Here is a 24,921-nt window from a genome sequence, read left to right as displayed (position 1 = left end):
AGGTTTATGCAGCCCTGTGTGTCCTGGGTAAGTCTCATAACCCCAAGAACCTTCAAAATAAATGGGTTTTCATTTGGAAACTACCAAATGATGAAAAAAGAACCTGGTGATTTTAGTAATGATGATTTTATTATACTTATATGACTGCATAATTTAAGTAGTTCAAAAATATGTTAATAAACACAATGTAAATAAACAGAATGAGAATTAAAGGGCAATTGCAATATCTCTCAATAATTAATATATAATCTGTATTTTATATTTTCTTGTATATGTATACTATATTCTGTTCTGGTATGAAATAAATGAAATGATATTTTTTAAACCTCAAGCAATAAATGTCAACAATCTGCACTTGTCTCGTTCACATGCCATTTTTCTTTCTAAAATGAAGTATCCGTGAAACTTTCTCTCTCTGACAAAGGCTGTGTGTAACAACACCATTCTCAAACGTAAGCCTTTTTGCAACATACACTTCACCTCCGTGGGACCATACTTTACAACCATACACACACACACACACATCATGCATATATAAAGCTCTAGTTTGTACTGGAGTCTTAAAGGAAAAATCCACCATCAAATACCTCTACACTGTTAGATCACCAGTTTTTGATGCACTGTGTGTTCCATATGTTTTATTTATTTAGTTATGAGTTTTGTGTGTGCGCATCCACTTTTCCTAAACCTGCCTCATCTACCTCTGCTTCAGTTAGTGAAATTTTCTCTTCTACTTCTTCTACACTGAATTCCTCCCTGTATGTACCACAACCTGAGGTTTACCGTTGATGTTTTAGATTGCTGAAATAATTTCTGATATCAAACATTTTACGGTAGCTACACTGGAAATATGTGGATGTGATGTTACACTGATGTTTGTCCACATTTGGCCAGTTATCTGCTGTAGTAAAAAAAATAAAAAAAAAAACAAATGGGACTAAAAATATGAGACACACAGCCAAAAGCTGTATTTTCCCACAGTATTTGTTATTTGGATTTTTCCTTTAAAGATTTTTCCAGAGGTTATGCGATTTCTTACATTATTAGTACCTCATGGCATGAGTATTAGCAAACCAAACAACTTGACGCTCTTCAGTCCTGAAGGAATAGCTTAAGAAAGACAGAAGTTAAATACTGTGAGGTACAGGCCAAATGTCAGCTTGTACCCAAATCAGTGGTAAAACCTTCGTAAATGCTTGCATTGTCACATTCACATGAGGACAGATGGATGAATTAGATATTGGACATTTTCATACATTGGACAATAGAGTACAGACAACAAACAAGCAACAGAAAAATCACATTATCGCCAGCCTCCTTGCATTCAAAGAAAATAGGATTCTCATCTCCACACAGGTTAATTAATATGAATATACAAATAGAGCAATTAAGTTTTAACGACAACACTTGACAACACTGAATTACACTATAAGTGGCATATCCACACTCAGAGAATCGGTAACAGCTCAAGTAACTTCCAACAATATTCTCACACATACAAGACTGCGAGCACACAGATATATTGTCTTGATAAATATTCATGCCAAGATTCCATTTACATGATATCAGTGGCGGAGCCGAGGGGGGGCTCGGGCTGGCCACGGCCACCATACGCTGAAGCCTGGCCACCCCAAGCACCACATCACAGATTTTTAAAAATTTTTTCCTGTGTGGAACCATATTTCTACACTGCCGCAGCACCCCTGGCTGGAAATATCTTGATATGACATTACATCGTCCCAATTTAGCGAGTAAAAATACACTGCCAAAAGACAAAATGGGACTAAAAACATGGGGTTCACAGTCACTGGTTGTATTTGTTTGTTCTTTGAGTGTATTTTTTCTTTAAAAATTTTTCTAGAGGGTACACAAAATAATACATTATCTTATCTTATCTTAGCTAACTCGGCATCAGTATTAACTGGACACTACTATTAAACACACTGTACCTGTTTGCGGATGAGGTCATTAGCTGACATTTCACCGGTGGCAGGGCAGTCACTGTTTAACATAGCTTGAAGACAGCTGTGTCAGGTGAAAGTAGAGACCTTGAGGAATACATAGGTGCCAAGCATGTAATGCTAGCTTGTCGAGAAAGGGAGTATGTTTTGCTGCTTAAATGGACAATTTTATAAATCTACCATTCCTGATCAGAACAAGGACACTTTTCGTGATTGTTTGCTCTACTCTGTCCTTGATAGTATGCTGAGTAAGTCTGTAAATATTCAATCTGAAGAGTGGTCCCTTTCAGAGGGTTAGATTATTGATGCATTAACCTGTAAAAACAAATTTAATGTTGTTGGTGATGTTTCAGGTTAATGCCATATCTAACTTATACACTGTAGGGGCATCTTAAATCCCTAAAATGCATTATTGTTGGCAAGGTTTGACAAATAATGTACTGTATGTTATACATGGTGTAATTCCAATTTAAAAAGTGTGCTAATTTCAGGTGTGTCAGAGAATGCTTTATCTATTGAAGAGAAAAAATTGTTGTTGCCATTATGATTCCTAATGGTGCGGCCTACATTGCTGCGCGATGCAGAAAAAAACACTGATCAAGACACTGATTTCTGTGCCACTCCAATGTAAAAACTGTTCCAAATCTGGCCACCTCGATGAAAACTGTCTGGCTCCGCCACTGCATGATATGCATGTTAGTTACTGGCTGTAAACATACTGAGCAGCATGTTGGAAGTAATAAATAGGTTCACAGTCCTGGGTCACAAAAATTAAATTAGAGGTTTGCAATCAGCTGCAAAGGCTATGGTGTAATATGTCAGAGCTACAGCATTCATTAATGATATAATACTGAGAAGTTCATCAGACAAAGCACCATATGAATTATATGAGCTGATAATAGGAAGCTTTGCTGCCTTGGGTCAGTAGATCCTTCAGCTCTAGGTTTCTCTCAAGATGTGAAAAGCAGTGAGACCTGCTAGCCTGGATCTTCACTGCATCAGGCAGCTGGAACTCGGCAGGAAGTCTTGGACATAAGTGACCACAGCCTTGGACAGATAGGTCATGGTCCCGTAGCTGCCACTAGGGGCGCTATCGTAGAAGAAGTTGCAGATACCGGTGGCTGGGTCCTTCTCGAGGAAATAGTCGCTGGCACTGTGGGATTTCTGGGGAGTTAGAGGTGAAAGAACGTGATTGAACTGTACATGAAGTGCCACTCCCTGATTAATGCTTAAAACACACAGATTAAAAAAAGATTCAAAAGACATAAGAAAATGTACATGTATACAGCGTGCAATACATGTGTACAATGAAATATACATATATGTATGTGCAGGTGCAAAGTGAAAGGTGGCAGAATCTGTGGTACAGTGGACCTCACAGTTGGGCTCCGTGCTCTGACAGACATTTAAAGTAAAATGTTACACCAACAGCAGTGAAATCCAGGATGTGGTAGTACCTGGTCACCGAGGAACAGGTCATTGGCCATGTGTAGGATGCGGTCGACATGGATGATGCCACCGATGTTGTCCACTTCCAAATCAGCAACCAGGCCCAGAACCATGACAGTCTCCACCAGCAGCTGCCGGTACTCTGGCTGAGGGACGTGGTTCAGGACCGACTCCACTTGCACCGCAAACTTGATCTCTCCCTCCGTCATCTACAGAGCCCAAACACGAGTAACTACACATTCATAGCCATTAGGGATGGGCGGATCAATACTCAAATCTCGATTCAGATGTTTCCTTTTGAGAACTGATAAAAAATCATTAAAATAAATAAATGCTGCATGTAGCAATTGTCTTGGAAAGAGAATCTCAATCTGTGGTTCAGGAACCCCCAGGGGTCCTTGAGAGGGTTCTGGTGAGCCACAGCAAAATGAGTAGGGTTAATCTCACTATAATTTTTTTTCACTAGAAACTGCTCCAGTGACAAGATGAATAACAATTATTCACAGCATAGTTTTCACTATCAGACATAGATTGGTGCACAATCACAACAAAAATCTTCCTGTAGGACAAAAATGTAACAAACTGATGGTCCCTGGTCTAACATGTGGTCTGTTTGAGAACCCCTAGCCAAAGATAGGATCTACTTTTCCTTCCGCCCTGTCCCTCGGTTACTTGCACACACAGGCACGCTGAGGGACGTGCAGTTACAGAAACAAGGAGTGAGTAGAATGAAGGAGGGTACTAGTGTTGCTCTGCTTTAGACAGAAAGCAAAGCATTGTTTGGAGTTATTTCACTCAACTGAACAATATAAATTTCCCTTTTTTGTTGACACAATGTGAATAATAACTGCAGAACAGCATAATAATATAACTGAACATGTTGAGCAACTGAAAATATAAAGAAGTGCAACAATTGAGTTTATTTGATATTAACTCAAAGACCATATCAATATTTTTCACCACAGAAATCATCATCATCTCTTCTTGCTTACAAACTTTACTACATCATTTTGTGGCACAGGAGGTGCCTACTCTGATTGGCCCAAACTGCTTGAACTTATTCAACATAAATTGGTGACTGACTTTTGCAATATGAAGATCTAGCTGACCAAAGTGCAGTGATAATGTTCTACATGGTCTGTGTATGTTTAATTTCACTATACAACCTGTTGTATAGTGAATGATGACAAATAAACAATGACAAATAAACTTATAATGACAAATAAACTTCCTTGTATCCTTGTATCCTTGTACCCTTGTATCCTGCACATCAATCATTCCTACTTTTTTAGGTGTGCGAATACATTTTCCCACCATATTAGAAATCACAAAAATTTCCTGCATTATGTATAAGAGCAGACTTTTACACATAATGGTACTGATATCGGGTTACTATTATTACTTATTGAGTCAAAAAGAAAATGACTGGTCGCCCATCCCTCATACAAATGTAGACATGGTTTAAATCTATCTTCAAATGAAAGGTCACAAGCTATTTTCATCTACCTCATCTGACTGTCAGGAGTTTCCGCAGTAAAAAAAAAGAAGAAGAAGAAGAAGAAGAAGAAGAAATAAATACAGATGCCACTCAGTTCTAGATTTCATTGAGCCTGGAGGCGTATACCTCTCGGGTGGTGGAGGAGGGCAGGACATATCCATCGATGGACAGACCGTGGCACTTCTGGAGGATCTTCCAGACCTTCTGGTAGAAACCCCTCGGCACTCTGTTGATAGCTCCATCCAGCCTGCGCCTCCTCAGCCACTGGCCCTGCTTCTCCTCCCACTGCAGCTGCCCGTCGCCTGGACCCGGACCCACCGGGGACAGGATCCCGCTGGGGGTGGACGGGCTGCTACAGCGCTGTGGATGCAGGACAACGCGGTACTGGGTAACGTCACAAAAATGTCACTTTCTCTCTCTCTCTCCCTCCCACATACACACATATGAGAAAAGACTTTTCGAACACTGATATACCATCCATGCAATAAACATGTAAGCATGTCATCATGCCATATATAGTGCAGCACACAATGCAAAATAGTTAAGCAGACACATTAAGTGAGATGTCTTAATTAGGTCAACATGGAATTTTAAATATGAAATCTGAATGGAAAATGCCTTCAGGATGACTTTGTATCTATATCTATCAGCACCTATATTCTAACTACAACAACTCTAAGGAGGACAAGGCAAGTTAATTTGAGGCAGATGTGCTGTTGAGTGAAATGGATTACCGTAGAGCGGGGAGAAGTGACATTGCTACTCATGGAAAGACCACCGCCAAAGATCTACAGATGAACATGGATGACAGATGACAGGAATCACACTTCGATTAATGACTTGGGCTCGTGACGGCATCTCACTCTCACACTGGACTCCTGGTGATACCACAGATTCTGAGAAATGTTTGGTTTACGGTGAAATGATCAATTCCAATGGTACAACAAATACCTGGAGTGAAAGATTTATTTGAAAGCAAATAATTGTTTGACATGACTGATCACAAGGAAGACCATTCCAAAACACAAATGGCACCACTCCATGCTGAAATGATACAAGAGCAGCATTAAACGAGCTGTGAAAAGGATGGATTATGGAAAGCGGCTTAAGGAGGCGCTGGATTCAGGTCACAAGTTAGACCATGAATTTGTGAAAATAAGAATGACGTGAATCTGTACCTCTAATTTTTTTTTATTTTCTATGAAAGCCACCTTTGGCATGTGAACATTTTTGAACTGAGGTGCTTGCAGGAGTAGCAAAGCATTTTCTCCTGTCGGAGTGAGAACAGTGATGAAGTGGGATTAATCCCAGCCATGGACAACCCTGTGGTCAGAAGAACGCTGAGAGCCAGCATGTGGTTCATGATTATGATTTAGCGAGCAGCTTTGCTGTTTAGGGGTTAGAAATGAGACAGCCACATGCCTATCGGCGTTATCAAACCCAACCCACACTCAGAGGCCGAGAATCATCCAGCTGCAATCAGAAACCAGGACAGTGTTACTCTGAGGCAGACATTTTACAGGTACATAGCTGGATAAATCATGTCATTAACAGTAAAACATGCCACAACATATTATACCGATTCAGTTTCTGATTATGTATTTGTTTCATTTTTAGTTTGGCACCTGCTTGATCTCGCTCTTGAGCTTGCGGATCCCTGTGCGCTCAGTCTTGGTGGCTCCAGTGTGACCTAGTTCATGGATGGAGATGGCAGGGCTGGTGGCTGTCGACTGGATAGGCCGCACTGATGCAAAGACAAAAACACAAAGTATTCAAACACTTAATACTAGCACAGACCTCTTTTCCCTAGCCTTGGGTAGAAAAAAATCAAATGGCAAATATGAAGTTGGTAAATGATGGAAAATGAGAGCTAAATCACATCAAACCGTCATCCTTTTCACAACCATCACCCTTTGTGACTGGATGTTTGACAGCAGTGGTTAAGTTCCTATGGGTAGCATTTCATGTTAAAGACTTAAAGTCTATGGGAGTTGTCAGCCTAGCTCCATCAAAGTGAGAAAATAAACCTTACAGCAACTTTGAAGCTGTCTTTCACCTCGCTAGGCTTCACACACAGACTGTATGTACTGTGTACATGCTGAGAGAAAGAGGCAGACACTCACTGCTCCTCTCCACTCCAAACTCCTTGCCGCTGAGGATGTGATGCAGCAAGTTCTTCATGTCAAACGGACTCAAGCTCATCAGGCTTTCAGACGCTTCCTCACCTACAAAGGTATTGCACACATTTCTGTTCTCATACGGTAGTTCTTGTATGTTGATGTGTATGTGTGTATGTGTTTGTGTGTGTGTGAGTGTGTGTGCTTTCCTACCAGAGCAGTGCAGGCTGCGAGCCAGCTCCGTGGCCATTACTTGCATGATGAGTCCTATCCTGAGTCTGAGCATATCTCCAAACAGAGCGGGCTGGGAGCGGACATACATGGCTAGATAGACCATGATTTCCTGTATGACCAACACACACACACACATATACAGTTCATACTGATTGGCACCTTAATAAATATCCCACAGCAATCGTGTAGTTTAACTCAGAGTTTTACCTGAGTGAGCACAGCTATGCTGATGTCCTGACCGCTGGCTTCATAGATTAGAGAGTTCAGCTCCTCAGGAGGAAGTGGACTGGACGCAGACACAAGGGAGGGAGAGTTTACTCTTTAGTAACCACCTCAGATCAGCCTAAGCCGAAAGCACCCCAGTGGGTCACCTTATCAAAGCAGAGTCCTTACTGCAGCAGCCCAGGTTTGATTCTGAGCTGAACCCTTTGCTGCATGTCATCCCCTCTCTCTTCCCTGCCTTTTCTCTCTCTCTCTTCTATCACTATGAAATAAAGCCGAAAAATAAGCCTAAACTGTGAGTGAAATCAAGTGAAGTCAAATTTTATTTGCATGGCCTCTTTCACAGTGCATCAGAGTGCTTTTACTTCTTTAGTTTTTAGTTTTGACAAATTCTCCACAGATACACCCATTTTCTTGACAATAATTGAATATGAAATAACTTACGCTGTGATAACTCTCTCTCTGGGTTCAGGAGGTAGACCCACTGTCAGCTGTTTATGATGGGAAATCAGATCTGTGCAGGCCTGCGGAACAGACACATTTAGATGGAGTTGTTAAAAAATAAAAATATTAATTATATGATGCTTTACTGTAGGGAAGTTCTCTTATGCCTGTAGATTGTAAAGACAATGTGACATGACCATGACGTGTGTCAACAACAGGCCAAACTGACCTCGGCCAGGACCTCCACCCTCTTGTGCAGTATTCCAGAGATGTATCTGATGAGTCCCCACTCCTTACAGGCTCCGGCCTGCACATACAGCTCCTCCAGCAGGGAGCGCACACTCGCCCCGCCCTGGCCCGGACCTGACACCTCCACCAGCCAATCAGCTCCTCTGCTCAGCAGTCGACAGCAACAGCATGGTCAATTACAGCAATTTATTTAACCCTTTGACTCTCAGGAGCCAGTGGGATGGGTTTTGGGGTAATTTTCTTCAAATTTGTAAAAATTCTCCAGTAATTTCATTGTTTATATATATTATTAGAATAATTCTAATTATAATTATTAACAACTTCTTGTACTTTTGCCAACTATTTTATTGCAAATTTTCTGGTAATGTTTTCCTAATTTTCTGATTAGAATTTTACTACTTTTTTGTTCATTTTCAGGTCATTTTATGGAAATTTGATCATTGTGTTTTTTCCCACGTTTTTGAAAAAAAAAAAAAAAAAAATCAAGTACTCACATTACAAAGGGTTAAATCACAAACAATTACAACTACATTGTTTACTTATCAGTGTGGAAAGATGGTCAATTTGAGAGACACACACACACAGAGAGAGAGAGAGAGAGAGAGAGAGAGAGAGAGAGAGAGAGAGAGAGTACGATTGTCTTGTCCCTATGTCCACATGGTTTTGCAGTCTGGAGTACACCTTTACACACCACCATGAAAGTGTGAAAGACTGTCTCCAAATGCAGGTGCACTTGGTCCAAACTAAATGAATCCTTGCCCTGATGCCGCTTTAGAGTATCTTTGAGGGCAAGTGTATCCCATAACTTATCAGGAGTTTGGATGCCAAAAGGAATGAGTGGCAATTAAGACAACAGGCAGGAAACATTTCTGTGTAAGTAAAAGTGATATTGGGTTATTGTAGCCTCTATTATCTATTATTTATCCTACTATAAATCCAGCAGATGTGATCTAACTACATTATTTGCCTATTTATTTATGCTTGTAGTGGCTTCCCTGTTGTTTAAATGTTTAGATCATCAACTGGACATTTAATTCACTGGCCACCTTCTGGAAATGTAAGTGGCCACTTGGCTGAGTACAAAACCTCAAGGGTGGGTATCGGGAATGAACCACTCTGTGAGTGTGTGTGTGTGTGTGTGTGTGTGTGCATACTTCATGATGTAAAGAATGTAGAGGATGTCGGCCTGGTCCTGCAGAGTGGGACACTCTCTCAGCTGTCGCACCAGTCCGGCAAAGTCCGTGTTGCCCTGGGAGTCCCGAGGCAGGTGCAGATCAGCAGCACCGTGCACCTTGTAAGGAAAGTGCGGCTTAAACAATCAGGCATCAGAGAAAAGAAGCACCACAGTGGAAATTATAAGAGAAACAAAACAATTTTGTCCAGACTGAAACAAGACTGTTTCTACGGTGCCAACCTTGTGTTGCTTTGGCTGGGAGCTGTGCTGAACATGGGGGACGTCAAGTAGATTGAGAGATTTGCGGTGTTTGCTCATGGCAGGAGTTACAGGTAGATACATGGATGATGCTGAAACGCACACACACATACACACACACACACACACTCTGACTTTAATCTGTTGCTCATTGCACTGTAGACTTATACTGTGATGTCAGGTGTTGTAATTTACTTTTTTGCTGTACCTACTTGTTTTACCATAGTATCTATTGTTGTGTTGTATCACACATCATCGCTTTTCATATTGCTAAAAAATTATACCTCGTTTCTTTTTTTCCCAAACTTTTTTGAGATTTTTCTCATTTTTCGCTTACCACCACTACTACTAACCGATAGGGATCTTTGCAAGCATGATCCTGTGACAGGTGATTCACAAATGCATTGCTGGACAGCTTCTGTGTAGTTGAGTGATTTGGGGCTTTTTTGTTCAGTGGCTCAGTGACTGTTTTAACATTATAACATAGGTAGTCAAAATCTTGATTTTACGATTCAGTTGTTTTTGCATCAATTCAAGCTACATCACAAATAGCTGTGCTCTGTGTTTAAGGATTGTTTTCTTTTCATTGCAGACAACACACACCAACCACCTAGATCAGATTACATTCCCAGCAACTCACAGGACAGGTTGAGGCCCTTAACCTGGGCCATGAGAGACAGGATGTCTCTGGTGGTGTGTTCAGCACTGAAGACGTGGTGCTGCCCTCTTTGGATGGGAGGGAGATGGCACTTGGAGGTGCTGTGGAGCAGCTTGTTGAGGTACTGGTCGATCATGCCTTCTGAGCCACCTGGCGAGGGGAGATGAGCCATACATGATGATTTTAATACAAGCACTTCATTAATTACACTTGCACGTAACTGACTAAGCGTGACTGCTGCCCTTGAGAGGGATGCAAAGACTTCCTTCATCATCAGTGTGCTACCTGGATGCCTGTAGTTAGCCTCCTCTTCATATTCCTCATCTTCTTCTTCTTCCTCATCCTGCAGTAAGTCATCATCATTCTCCTCGTCTAGGAAACTGAGCTGAGTGTGGAAGGAGGTGGTCTGGAAACTGGAGAGATCTGACATCTGCACCCTGCAATGACACGCACGCACACACACACACACACACGTGCAAGAGTAACAGCATAAATTGTATAAAATGATTATCCAAATATTTGTTGAAGAAAAACACTACTTGCACTATGACATCAGATGTGTAGTAATTACAGAGGGAGACGGACCTGGCTCCTGCAAAGTAGCCGTCTTGTAGCTTCCTCAAGGTTGCTAGGATACATGGATCAATTCCGTCACCATCTTCAACTGTGCATAAAGTAAAAAATCACAGTGAGCGCCGGTGATATCATTCGATGAACGAAAAATAAAGAAACATGCATACAAGAGTGTAGGCCACATGTGTAGAAACCACACTGAGAGAAGTTATCGCTGCAAAGTCCGACTGCAGTACAGCACTTGCAGAGATTAAACTCATAATTTTCAGACAATTCAGGAGTACATTTTTATAATATCTCCATTATCCATTATTCATTCCCTAGCAAGTGAGAATAATTCTGCATTTCGCTGGACTGAAAAATGCCCACCATATGATACTAAGCCAGTTCATTTTCTATGTTGCACCTGTCTGAAGCCTTACCCAGCATGCTGTGGGTGATGGGGAACGTGAGCGTGGGCCGTCCAGTCATTCTCCAGCATGAGGAGAGATACGCCAGTTCTGTACGCAGCATCTCCACAATCATCTGGTTGTCCAGCGCCAGGTAGAAATGGTGCTGATCCAGAAACTGGACAGAGGGCGTGAAAAAAAGAAAAGACGCAGGAAGAAAATAAGACAGACTGAGAGAAGATGATGTTAAACAGCCCATGAGAATATTCAAATTCTTTTATTTCATGTCTTTTGCTTTGGCATATCATTGTCACCGTGAAATGATGTGACTCGGTGAACACGTGAGTGGTCTGAATTTTACCTGAGGGGTGAACGTGTAGGAGCGGTTTCTGATCTCATAGAACTTGGATGTTCCCAGAACTCCGATGTGTCTGTACGGCCGCCCACTCAGATTCAGTTTCTTACAGTTCCCTGTGGCAACGAGGCAAGAGGATGTTAGTCTCTCCTGCACACACACACACACACACACACACACACGCACACGTACACAAATAAACACACACACTAAAGGAAAGAGTGTTCACTGCTTGGTACCCAGTCTGACATAAATGTGGCTGAGGATGCGAGCGGGCAAGACCCTGATGGGCAGCACATCCGACACCGTCTGGACCTCGATGCCGTGGTCGCTCAGGAACTCCTGGATCTCTTGCGACTCTGCTAGAACACAAACTGGACAAACACACACAGCAGGACATGATATCCTAGTATATTCCTAGTATTTGTGGGAATTCAAACTGCTAACCAGCCTCTAGGCGACACCGTTCCACTTAGTAATGGCTGACACGAACCTTGTACCACAACATCAGGCTTAAAGTTTGTGGAGAATCTCCTGTTGAGTGGATCTATTTCTCCTGGTGCCAGGAAACCCTTACAAGAGAGAGAGACAGAGGGGATAACAGAGGGAAATTCTCAAAGTGGCTTTACTGAGTGTCTGTGTTTGGAAAAGAAATGATAGGGCGTAATGGATGCATGCTGATGGGAGACCAGCGGTGTGTAAAGCCCCTGTCATCAGCTACCTCGGCCAAAAGGCAGCCCAAGATGTAGAGCGACTGTCCCCACATGTGAGGCAGCTGCCCCAGGGCCACTCTGTCCACCGTGTGAGGGTTGCCGTACTCCTCCTCCACCTGCAAGAGAAAAAACACCATCACTCTCAATTGCTTTAATGAGATACAGGGGTAACACTTTAGCAGGCTGCAAATTTCATGGTAAGTAGGTGATAATTGGCAAGTGATGTATTTGAAATTTCCTCTAAAATTATCCCCAAATTTCATCAACATTTACCTAAAATTGATTGAAAACTGTAACCATTACTTTTACTGTGTCACCAGTCTCATTCTGAACATTGCAAATGATGCTGCAAGCCAAATTTATGATTTTATTTGATGGTTTGAAGTTGCATTCAAGTTGCACATGCAAAGGCAAGCTGAAGATTTCATGGTATTGCAGAACTTCCATGACCAGCAGCAGCCCTGGTTTCATTTTTATGATCTAATGGATTTGAAATATTCCTCTAGAATGAGTTTGGTGACACAGTAAAGGTAACAGTTTAGGTTTGATGCATCAAATACCTTGCTACTTATCACCTACTTACCATGAAATTGGCAGCCCACTAAAATGAAATGTTACCAATACAAAGTCGCATTAGAAAGAATAAACATGCATTTTAAATCTAAATTATTGATTAAATCTGATATTGATTCATTCTCATCCTTACCTTTTAAGAGCAACCTAGGCAAATGTGCAATCAATATAACCTTCTTAAATGTGTTTTATTTTGTTTTATTTGACCTTTCTTTAACCAAGATACTACTACTACTATTGAAATGAATATATGAATAAATAAATACATAATATTAATAGGGACTCTAGTTAAAAGAGCAGAGATATTTAAGCATGACTTCCCCTGACATCCCACGTTTTCTTGCAATTTGTAAAACATAAAAACTTTCCACTGAAAAACATATGGCTAGTCTTGCCTGCATTTGTAGTTTTCACACTGGGTGAATGAACCCTGCAAAGGTCAAAGGTTACCACAAGATTTAAAAAAACAAATGCTGAAGATATCAGAGGAGCTGCATGGCAGACCCATGGATAGCTCTGCAGATACTGAAAGTGAACAGAAATTGAAGTGTCACAGTGAAGTATCACAACTACAGGCAGCTGGCAGTACTGATTATGAGCTTTGGTTTTACGTAAGCAGAATACAGCAGGTAGATGTTACATAAGTCAGCTTAGCTCACCGTTTTTTGTCTGCTCATCTAAGTATTAAAGGACTCCAGCTTGATATGAAAGAAGAAGAATGGCAGTCTGATTTTGCTACCAAAACCTCTCATCTGCTAAACCTTTGTTGCTTTTTTGCCCTTCATTTCAGAGCAGACGGATGAAAACTCCTTCCCTTCAGCAGAATATAATAATAAAAAAAAAAAGAACAGAGTGAGATTGCACCTTTATGCAACTCAAAAAAAAGGGAATAGCAGAACAAAAAAAAAAAAAAACTGTTAGAAAAATGAGTCATTTAAAAAGATGAGGGCTAGTCTTTTCAAATGAATGATGTTCCATCAAGTTTTGTGTTTGGAGTGACACCACTCATGTGTCTTTCATGGAGTTGTCTGAAGTTGATTTGTAGGTTTTGACAGAGCACACAACCAGGAGCAGAAAGGTGCACCTGCTCCGCTGTTCTTATGAGATTCGGATACCTTCTCATGCGGCACAGCATAGAGCTCAGGCACCAGTCGGATGCCGTTCTTTCCTCTAATGAGAATGCCCTCCAGCGCCTCACGGTACTCCTGCACCTGTACAGAACACATTTATTTACTGTGCCTATTTTTACATTTTCAGCATTTTCACTTGTGGCTAGAACAGAGTCCAGGCCTTCACAGATGGGCGACACACTTGGTCCTATTACCTGCTCTTGGTCTCCAGTGAAAATGCCATCCAGAATGAGGTATGTCCAGAACACAGGCCACTCACATTCAATATTCTCAAACAGCTTAAGCTCGGCGGGGTCGTAGTGTAGACGAGACGGGTCCTGCCAGACACACACCCAGAAACAAACTAAACAAAAACCATTTATGATAGGAAAGAATCAAAGCAGGAGATATGCAGCATCTGAAAGGCAGTGAACAACCTTGGCACAGTTATAATTTTATCCTTCAGGTGTGGAATGCCTATCTGCTGCATCGAGCATCACATTACAGAACATTATCCACGCTGATTCAGTGACACTTCACAACACCCTCATCCCTGTTTCATTCTCTCTACAGCAATTATATGACTAAACCGTTCAAAACACCATTTAAACTCCCATCATGCAGAGCACCTTACCTCTCTGGGACAACGATACCCATCTCTGATAAAGCGGCAGCATCCATAGCGACCCTGAAAGTACACAGAAGACTGAAATGTTATAGTGCTCTTTGGTCTACAATAGAATAGAATAGAATAGAATAGAATAGAATAGGGGTGTTTCACATCAGATAAGGCCCAAATTTGCCTTTCTCTTGCTCCAACAATACCTGCAGTTTGTTTATGATCTGAGACTTGGTGACGGCCACCAGGTCAGCATCCTCAACAGCGAAGGCAGGGAAGGAGATGACGGACAGAAGACCAGCGTCAATCTCCTTTGAGGTTGAAGCCCTCGGCAGCATGGAGCACAGGATGGACTAAGGAGAAAAAACAGAAAAATGGAGAAGACAAGAGGCTGGCAGAGAGAGAGCAAGTTAGGGATGGACTGATTTATTTAAAAAAACATGTTGGTACATCCCTTTTGTACAGTAAATGGAAGTTGTGCAAACGCTGTATTAGACTCTTTTCCAACAGCAGCCTGTCAAAGGTCAGCAGTACCTGGCAGTGTTCCACTTCATCAGGTAAAACATGGATGACTGACTTTGGCCCTCCATGGGCGCCAAAAAGATCCAGCTCATCTATGGCCTCCAAAGCTGCCTGCAAGTCCACCACACACACACAAAAACATAATATGTACACTTACATCTTTTGGGTCTTTAACTTCCAGTAAAATATAGATTCTGGCAAATATTGCTGAGTGTAATCACCTTCGCCATGCCTACAGAGCTGCCATTGAGCTCAGGGATGCCTTGGTTGGTCTTGTCACCTCGCTCCCACATCCCATAATCCTACAGAAACAAAAGGTCATGACAGCACCACTCAACAGTCTGCCAACTCGTCTTTTCCTCTGCCAGTTTTCATTTAAGCATGTTCTCTCCACTTGCTGTCTTACTCCCAACAGCTTTCCCTCACTTCCTTTTCCCTGTCATCACTGTTCCTCTGCTTCCATCGTGCTGGCCTGTCTTTCTCCCCACACCCCCCGTTGCTCTCTGCATCAAACCAAACTTGTTATCCTAGTCTTCATTCCACTCTTTGTCTTCTACATCTCCACTAGCACTCCCTCCCTAACCTCTGAAAGCACCACTTACCGCCACTTTGTAGGCAGCCTCTATGTAGAAGACCAAGTTCTGGATGAAGGCTACCTCATCCAGGTTGGAGATGATGCGAAGACCTGGATGCAAATTCAAGCAACCACTTCAAGTTCAAGTTCATGATCATTTACTGCAAATATCGAAGCACTGCTAAAGCTCCAGGGGGGATTGTGCAGCTTTTGGGAGAGAGTTTGTTTCTGTGCTCTTGTGTCAAATGGTAACTAACAGAATTAGGATACATTGGATAATGGCACTGCAAAAATGTTTCAATCTATTTTGTGAGTTATTGGAGAAAGTAATATTGTCTGCTGGGCTTTCTTCACTGGAGTGCTGGGAACTGGGAAGGCTCCAGCTTTTGAGTAGCAAAAATCCACAAAAACAGATTTCAAACTCAGAATTCCTTGTCGGAAACTCAGGGCTTTCTCAGAGCTCTGATTTATCCAAAATAAACATGGTGACGTTTGTAGTGAATGATGACTGTAGTAAAGGAAATCATGTTTAAAGTCTTTACGTAGACTTTCATGTCCCTGTTTGTGTAAACATGCATTAGATGAAAAAATACAGTAGAACATTGTTAACTGGAGGTTTAATGTGTTCTGTCGGTTCATGATAAAATTGCATGGTAAGTCAGTGCACCCTGGATAAATGTTTCCATTTCATATAACCTAACATTGTAATGTTATGTAATTATTTACAGTCAGTCAGAGGCAAAATCAGTATCAACTTCACTGGCCAAGTCTGCTTATGTATAACAAGCAATTTGACTCTGGTTTAGATAAGCACGCTTTGAGTATGTATATATGAAAATATCATATTTAATGCCAGTTACAGTAGTGATATCAACTGGGTGCTATTTTCCTCCAAACTCATCCACTCAGACACTCTGAGGTGGGAAGAATACTTCACATCAGACATCATGCTGTTGCCTATGCAGCGTCCAGCTACCTCTTCTACCTCGTCATGCCTCCTCAGCATCACAAATGAGGTCCATAATTACAGTGTCATCAGCATACATATCACATAACATCAATTTACATGCACATTCAACCTACCTGAAGCTGTCATTTGTGCCAGCACCAGCAGGTAAATGGAGGTGGCATCCACCTGCAGATGCCCCCACTGGTCATCCCCCACCACTGTGGCACATGTGGGAGTGTGGTATTTGGCATGCAGGCAATCTTTTGTACTCTGCGTGCGTTTGAAATTCTCCACCTTGTCCACCTGCATACACACAGATATGTATATGCACACCAACGCATACCAACGCATACAAGCCTTACTGAAAGCATGTTCAAGTGGCCCAGTGTTGTTTTGTGATTTGGGTCGTATGGGACACAGTTATGGCAGAATTACAAAGGAAACAGAATCCTTTCGGAGTTATTAAATCGTTAAAGAAGGTTTTTAAACTACAAAAAAAGGCTGCTGACAATTTGAATGTTATCCTATCCACTGAAATTTATTGTGAGATAAAGTGGCTTGGAAGAACAAGAACAATATTTTAAGAAAGAAAACATTAATCTTATCAAAACTATATAATTCTCAATGAGTGCAGGAGTGTATCTCACCTGTCTCATCATGCACTGAAGAAGTCCCTGCATCAGTTTCACCACACTCTGCCAAGAAACAGTGGCAGTTACATCAGGATCACAGAGATCAATCGAGCACTCTGCTGCTAATGGACCAAAATGACTTGTATTTCAAATCCAGTGGACTTTCAGTGATTCTGTTAGACGTCACAGACAGGAGAAAATGCTCCAAGACAGTCTCTGTAGCAGTTTTTATTAGCCATTTGTGCTACTTTTCCCAGTCTCTGTCTCACTGCATTGCTTGCAGTTTACGTGCATATTGCATATTGCAATTGCATATCAAGACGATATGCAATTCAAACTGCAGTGAAAGGTGCCTGTTTAATGTGTACTTTTAGTAGGGCTGGGCAGTAATACAATATTATCAATTGTCCTCTTTCAGCAGAATTATAATGATAAAATACAGACTGTGTTACCCATGGGACACAGATCTCTTGTCTAATAATAAAAACAAAATAAATAACATCTCACAAAATGAGATCTGAAACAAAATTAGGACACATTATTGTCATAATTGAAAATCCTAAGTTTTATCATACTTTATATGTTACTGTACAGTTCAATGTGATGAACCTCAATTTGATTATTCAGCATGTGATTTTGAAAAATCAACAAATATCTAAATACTTTCCACAGTATTAATTTGGCCCATATCACCCAGCATCACTTTGAAAACAACAAGTGCATACTACATGCTGGATGTCTAATCAGTTCACATAGGAATAATGATTAGTACAGTATCACTGGCTCCTCTGGTCGCTCACCGAAGATCAGCTGGGCCTCACACTAATCTGAAATATTTAACCCAACACAGAGCGTAGAACAAACACAGTGGCCGGTGTACATTATTGATCCTCCGTCTCTGTCACAAACACACCTGCTCCAGCTCATAGGCCTTGGCCTTGTCTTCGTCCCGGTCTGCATTCTTGCGGTAGGCCATGCCAAGCCCCCACACAGAGAGGACACTGTAAACATTATCTCTGACCCAGGCATCCCTCTGCTGGGTGCTGGCCGGCAGGAGCCCTGTCACTGGGTTCTGTAACACACACACACACACACACACACACACACACAAGCACATGTATGGGAACATTTTTCTGTTAACTATCTGCCATCAGGGTTACAGATTTAAATTTAGCTGTTGACACTGTGCCTCCATGTTAACTCAAGTGTTGACTAGATAAGCTGCATAGTTTCCCAGGCCTCAGCCGGGGCCGGGGAGTTGAACTTTGCTCAAGCCTTGTTTATTTCAATGCAGCAAAAACATGGTTGAAGCTGAACCCCAATAGGACACATAACATCTGCATGTAAAATGCATTTCAATGGTTAAACTAAACATCACACCAAAGTGAATACAGTATACAGCCACCATGCAATTCCAACATCCCTTTAGATCTAACTTACAGCTGCACATTATTGACCAGTTTCTCATGTGAGCTGTCACTCCAGTCGTCAGTCATACAGCAGGAATCTGAGTAATGTGAGCTCACCTGGAGGCATAAGATAGTCTCTTGGACCAGCCTTGCATAGCCATCCAGCCTCACTCCTGAGTTACTGCGACTTCTCATCCTCACTAATCACTGCACAAAACACAGTTTGGAGCAAGTTGACAGCATTATAACACTGATTATCCTTGTGTGCAAAATCTGATTTGAAATGTTAAAAAAGCTGCCCATTTCCGTGCTTTAAGTGTAAGCAGTGAGTGATCCTACCAGTGGTCCATCCTCGATCTGACACAGTGACTGGCAGCGACTGGACGCCGGGGTCTGCAGCTGCTGCTCTGCTAAGCTCGTTAGCCGAGTAGCATCCAGCTGTTATGGCACTGCAGTCACAGTCTGGATACCTCAGCGATGGCAAGGCGATACTCTGGTCAATTTGCTCTGTACGCACGATCAGCACTGGTAGAAGGTCACGTATGCGATTTCTCTGTGATCGATTAGCGAGGTGAACGCTGGGTTTACTTTAAGCAACGGGACATACATCCTGGTGGGGAAATAAATAAACTGTCCTGTTGTTTCATCAATGACCTGCAGGGGCCGCCAAATGACCTCACTCCAGGCTGTGCGGTTTTCTTGAGAGACCAGATTATTTTCAAACAGTAGTGCATTTTTAAAGTATGCAAATGTATACCAATGTATAATATTTCCCAAACAAAATCTGATTTATCCATTTTTATTGTGATAGTTAAAAAATTGCAATAAAACAGCCGTGGTGCCTTCAGCGGCTGGGGGACATTTATTATCTGTTGGTACTTAATGTCAAATAGTGCAGTGTAAAGATGCACGCAATTTTCCGCGCGGCTGAATGACAGCAGTGAAGTCCTATTTTTAGTCACACACACACACACACGCGCGCGACCATAAATCGGACTGTTAACGAGGGCAGTGTTAAAATGCAGAGCTGATAACAAGCCGCGGATTCCCGAGAGATTCCCCGGAGGAGAGGAGAGGAGAGGAGAGGAGAGGAGAGGATTTTAGGATACTATGTAAATACCACAGTAAAGTGGTACAGCTGCTGATAAAAAAAAAAAAAAAAAAAAAAAAAAAAAAAAACTATGTGGAGCCTGCCACTTGGTTTCGGTTCCTTCAAGTCACCTGTTAATGCCACCAATCACAGCAAAGGAAAAACCACAGTTATTTTTCGCGATAAGGTGAACTGCAAAGTGTGTAAGCGGCTGCGATGGTAAGACAGTGACACTTTCTCCACACATTCACACTGAACTTGTTTACTACGTGGTATCAGATGTAGCCCGGAGTGAGGCGCCTCTGCATGCTGTTCACATACAGGAACCCAACGCTGCGTGCTGGGAATAACGTAACGAATAACGGGATCTCTAGACCAATCAAACGCCGCGGCCGAGCTTTTTCAACCAATGGCAGCGCCGCTAGCTGCATCGCTGCCTCACCATCACCCATCACCACCATCAGTCAGACTTGCTAGCTAGCTTAGCGGCTAGCGGGACAAGTACACAACAACACAGAGCTCCTCGTTCACTTTCCTGGAAACGTTTCTGTGTTGAATTCATCAAAGTTGCCAGTCGCCCAAGTGTCTGAGTCGAAGGTCGGGACGAAGGTGAGATGTGTGTTTACTTGTCGACTGTGGCTGGCTAAGCGTCGCAGGAGGGGGCGCAAATGACAAATCCAAAACATGTTCAGAGGCAAGCCCCGTTTGATGTGTTGAGTAGCGCTATGTGATGAGTTGGCTTGGCTAATGTCGCCTAGCTACTTGATTTGAACAAACCCATGATCAAACTTTGTATGGCCTAACACCTCGTGAATACTTGGATATCATTTATCTCACTTAAAGTTAGTTTGATAACAAAAATAAATCGTTTTAAACCCGAAAATCTTGCTCATCTGTGCTATGCTAGGCTTATTTCCCCCAGTCTCATTCTGCTTGAGGGATTGGATGAAGTTTGTATCATATAAAATCAATGTTGGCCACAAGGATCATAACGGTGATCACTGACATTGCCCTGCCCTCCAGCCATGCCTCCTCTTAGCAATCCACTCTCAATTTTTTTATTCTTCCTTGTGGCATTTTTCAGTAAGTTCTGTGTTTTTCTTTGTCCATGTCCTCCTCTCCATACATGCACTCCTTCACTTTTCACTGCGTCTCTCCATCCTGTTCTGATCAATCTCCTCTGTCCTTCCCTCAGATGCAGTTCATGCTGTTGTTCAGCCGGCAGGGAAAGCTGCGGTTGCAGAAGTGGTATGTGCCTCTGTCTGACAAGGAGAGGAAGAAGATCTCCAGAGATCTGGTGCAGACCATACTGGCCAGGAAGCCCAAGATGTGCAGCTTTCTGGAGTGGAGAGACCTTAAGATTGTCTACAAGAGGTCAGTGAGTGGCACCGATGCGACGCCTGGCTGTAGGCCCCTCAGATTCTCTCACTTCCCGATGGCATCTGTGCTTTCTTCCCCTTTTACACACATTAATGTATGCATGCGTGCACATGTACATACACATGCATCTGAAATGCATTATTCTCTTTCAAAAAGCAATTTTACAACAGGACTTTGTAGTGAAGTTGCCAGTCAACTTAAGTTTGAATCCTTGCCATTTTAACTTTGGTTTGCATGCATTTCGTTGTGAAAGTAAAGCTTTCACCGTATCCTCCAGATATTTTCCAGTTGCACATAACTTTAATTAATTATTTCATTTTTCTGAACACAACGGCAGGCTCATTTTAAGTCACTATCAGTCCATTCAAACCAAGGCCACTAGTGTGGCTGCCAGAGCTGCTGAATAGCTGCTTATCATGAGTCACTGGGTTTTCACAGCAGTGGATTCTTTGTGGAAAAAAATGACTTTATTCCACCAGACTTTATAAAAACAATGTATATAGCAATCTTAAAAGATGAGTGTTACTGTGTGATAAGTGTTGATTCATCTTTGTGTTTTATTTCGGGTTAGGGCTGGTTTGATTGATTTGTCTATGGGTTTTTTAGTATTATTATTATTATTGTTGTTGTCAGTAGCAGCAGTAGTAGTAGTAGTAGCAGTAATAGTAGTAGTAGTAGGCCTGAGTGGGAATTAGTAGATGCTCCAGATTTTTTTCTCCTATCAGCTGCTTCATACCCATATGCCAGCACATTTCCAGAAATAAGCAATTGCTAGGTTATCACGTCTTCCTAATATGCATCTCTTGCATGTCTGAATGTGTATCTGTTGTCCTAATATTATCCCATATATTGCTTTGTTTTTCTTTGCATCAAACTGTAGATATGCCAGCCTGTATTTCTGCTGTGCCGTAGAGGATCAGGATAATGAGCTGATCACCCTCGAGATCATCCACAGATATGTGGAGCTGCTGGACAAATACTTTGGCAGTGTGAGTCTCTTAACCTTGCACACACTTCCCCTGCTAGTCTTTGAGTGACATCCTACTCATATCATATGCACTGTTTCTGAGTGGGAGCGTTGTTTTTCTATGTGCATGCACATATTTCCTGGAAGGGTGTGTGGGTCTCTGTGTGTGTGTGCATCTAATTGCTGTGGTGTGGCTTCACAGGTGTGTGAACTGGATATTATCTTCAACTTCGAGAAGGCCTACTTTATCCTGGACGAGTTCCTGCTGGGAGGAGAAGCCCAGGAAACGTCCAAGAAGAACGTGCTGAAGGCCATCGAGCAGGCTGACCTGCTGCAGGAAGTAAGCACCATCTTTTTTGTCGCTTCGGTTGTTTTTCATTTTATTCGGTTTTATTCAGTCCATTTCGTTTTATTCCTTGTGTCATTCAGCCATGATGGAGGTTCTAAATCAGACAGGGAGATCAAAAATGATCCCTCCCTTTTATGTATTGTTTTGTCCACTCTTTCATCTGCTGTATCCTCTCCTCACCCCTGTATTAGAGCCTGACTGAAACTGGATGTTTGGGGCTGATACTGATACTTATACTTTGCTGTAAAAATGTGTGATAATTTGACTGATGTTTTTTAAATTGCATTTATAGCAACAAATCCTGAAATTTGGTAATTAGATAATTGTAATGAAGGTAGGTACTGGAGGAAAGCTTGATATTTTCCACTTGAACAATAAATGACTTCTCAACACAATTTGCACCACCATCTGCTCAGCTATGATAATGCACAAGTATTACTGGAGTCTGCTGGGCAAGCTATTTAAACACTAACACTTTTTTTTTTTTTTTTTTTTGCTGCATCTTTACATATATGCCGATACTGCTGTATCTGTGATGAGCCAGTATCTACCAGCCGACATGTCATTCGGGCTGTACTCTGTATATTAAAACCTCCAGTGCTGCAGTGCTCAGTCAATACGTATCCCTCCCCTGTGCCCAACCCTTTGGTGGGATGCCAGAGAAAGTGCTGTCCATTCTAAGTGGCATACAGTACATGTTTGCATCGCTGTCTAGCTATAGTCAGCAGGCACAAATCGACTCAGCGTTCAGTGATATATTTTTAGCAAAGCTCCCTAGCAGTTTTGTTACTACATGTGGCAGACATTTCAAGCCTGTGAAAGGTAAACTCGCTGGAAAGGTGTCCTGTCCCCCGTCACGCATTTAGTAACTTGCAATTATGCTTCATCTATTATTAAGCGGAATTCAGAGCGGTACTGTGCCCTACAAAACATGACTCATGCACGCGCTACCCTGTCACTGTACAAAGTATGCCATCTTATGTGCATTTGTTTTCTCTGCTCCTCGTCTGCAGGAGGCCGAGGCTCCACGGAGTGTTCTAGAAGAGATCGGGCTGACATAAATCTGCCCCGGCCCCATCACACCCCGCGTCGCCCATTTTCCCCAGACGTAAATCTCACCCCCTCCATGTCTTTGTCCCATCCTCTCCTTTTCCCGTCGTAGTGTTTGTATGTGTGTAATCAAAATCTATGTACTGTACTATTCTGTAACGTCATTCAATGTTGTGCCAATTGTGGTGTTAGTGTCTCTCCTACGTACCAGATTGCTGTGTTCTGCAGTACCATTACTACACTCCCACCAACTCTGGAAACTCCACGGAGTACAATGTAGCGAGGACATCAACATGAAAACTGCAGTATCATGTTTAGGATCACCCATCGTCATGCTCACTGACTGCAGAGCCGTGTGCGGTTTAGTTTACAAGACAGACACACAACGAAAGTCTTATCTGGAGTATTTCTGATTTCACGAGTCCATAAATGTGCTGTCATGCGAATCACTGACATCAGTGTAACCAGTTTATAGATGGACACGTCTGACATGCCAAACAAATTCAGTTACTCATGCAGTTTTATTTTTCTACATGTTCATTTATCCACAAATCGATCAAGAGTTTTGTATTTCCTTTTGAAGTCAAATTCTTTGCCTTTGCTAAACATGAGTTGTTTCTAGATGACCACACTGTCAATGTTGTTAAAATGTCATTTAGTAGGGTTTTTTTTTTTTTCTGTGCACACTTTTTCAACACTTTGGTTGAACATTTAATTCAATTTGTACGGCCTTTGGAGATAAATTTAAGTCTTAGGTCAGGATTATTATATGACAAATAAGGTGAACCTAATAAAAGAAACACTATTTTATTATTATAGTTTAGGCTAATTCTTAAAACTAACATATGACCAAAGAACACTGTGTTTACCTTATCAATGGTGTCTATGGAGGACTCACTTGGCAAAAAGGGATTAAGAGCTACTAATCTCAACTGATTTCTCTTGGAGCTAATATGTATCACAGGATGGTAACCCCCCCTCCAAAAAAAAGGAATTTTTCTTTTGCCACGATAGTTTGGTAAATATTTCAGACTCCATTCCAAAATGTCTTTGGGGATGGGAACACAAGTTCTATAGATTAACAGGAAGGACTGCACATATCAGAGTACATCAAGGATAATAAATACTCATAATTGCCAGCTTGTTCATGCATTGGATGCAGCAGACTCACACCAACAAGCTTTGATTAGACGCTCATCCCAAGTTGTCTAGTTAAGTGACAGATGCTGGCAGTGATATTTTCATTTGAAAAGGTTCCACAAAGCCAAAAAAGGTGTTCCATAACCACTCATTTAAAGGCAGTCATCCAACTGTCATGTTCATCTTTCATTTGTGCAAAAGAAATCGCTGATTTTTGTATTAAACACTGCCAACACATTTGCCAACATTTTTCTGATACTTGAT

The 24,921-nt window shown here is 41.9% G+C and overlaps 2 protein-coding genes across 3 annotated transcripts; one reads left to right on the top strand and one right to left on the bottom strand.

Annotated features, from left to right (window-relative positions):
* Nucleotides 1-147: 147 nt before the first annotated feature.
* Nucleotides 148-19,133, bottom strand: phka2 (phosphorylase kinase, alpha 2 (liver)). Of its 2 annotated transcripts, XM_030048477.1 has the most exons (32): nucleotides 19,021-19,133; nucleotides 18,799-18,888; nucleotides 18,186-18,344; nucleotides 17,288-17,335; nucleotides 16,775-16,943; nucleotides 15,720-15,802; nucleotides 15,339-15,419; nucleotides 15,130-15,228; nucleotides 14,802-14,948; nucleotides 14,611-14,664; nucleotides 14,192-14,314; nucleotides 13,983-14,078; nucleotides 12,303-12,410; nucleotides 12,075-12,153; nucleotides 11,821-11,955; nucleotides 11,588-11,697; nucleotides 11,260-11,404; nucleotides 10,850-10,928; nucleotides 10,550-10,701; nucleotides 10,247-10,414; nucleotides 9,589-9,698; nucleotides 9,329-9,465; nucleotides 8,155-8,317; nucleotides 7,926-8,005; nucleotides 7,467-7,545; nucleotides 7,239-7,368; nucleotides 7,032-7,133; nucleotides 6,534-6,652; nucleotides 5,643-5,696; nucleotides 5,035-5,268; nucleotides 3,419-3,619; nucleotides 148-3,125 (listed from the first exon to the last, which is right to left on the bottom strand). In XM_030048477.1, the coding sequence occupies exons 2-32, from the start codon at nucleotides 18,874-18,876 to the stop codon at nucleotides 2,952-2,954; spliced, it is 3,696 nt and encodes a 1,231-aa protein (XP_029904337.1). In that variant the 5' UTR covers nucleotides 18,877-18,888; nucleotides 19,021-19,133; the 3' UTR covers nucleotides 148-2,951. The 2 variants fall into 2 exon arrangements, with proteins under 2 accessions (XP_029904337.1, XP_029904338.1); XM_030048478.1 differs by lacking the exons at nucleotides 148-3,125; nucleotides 3,419-3,619; nucleotides 5,035-5,268; nucleotides 5,643-5,696; nucleotides 19,021-19,133 and adding an exon at nucleotides 6,202-6,381 and having other exon boundaries at nucleotides 18,799-18,876.
* A 1,085-nt stretch (nucleotides 19,134-20,218) lies between these two features.
* Nucleotides 20,219-24,789, top strand: LOC115380110 (AP-1 complex subunit sigma-2-like). Its single transcript, XM_030081170.1, has 5 exons — nucleotides 20,219-20,380; nucleotides 20,967-21,145; nucleotides 22,032-22,140; nucleotides 22,321-22,458; nucleotides 23,481-24,789. Exons 2-5 carry the CDS (start codon nucleotides 20,967-20,969, stop codon nucleotides 23,526-23,528), a joined length of 474 nt encoding a protein of 157 aa, XP_029937030.1. The 5' UTR covers nucleotides 20,219-20,380; the 3' UTR covers nucleotides 23,529-24,789.
* The last annotated feature ends 132 nt before the right edge of the window (nucleotides 24,790-24,921 follow it).

Source organism: Myripristis murdjan, chromosome 3, assembly GCF_902150065.1.
Source record: "Myripristis murdjan chromosome 3, fMyrMur1.1, whole genome shotgun sequence".
NCBI classification, from domain to species: Eukaryota; Metazoa; Chordata; class Actinopteri; order Holocentriformes; family Holocentridae; genus Myripristis; species Myripristis murdjan.
This window is presented reverse-complemented; position numbering and strand designations above follow the sequence as displayed.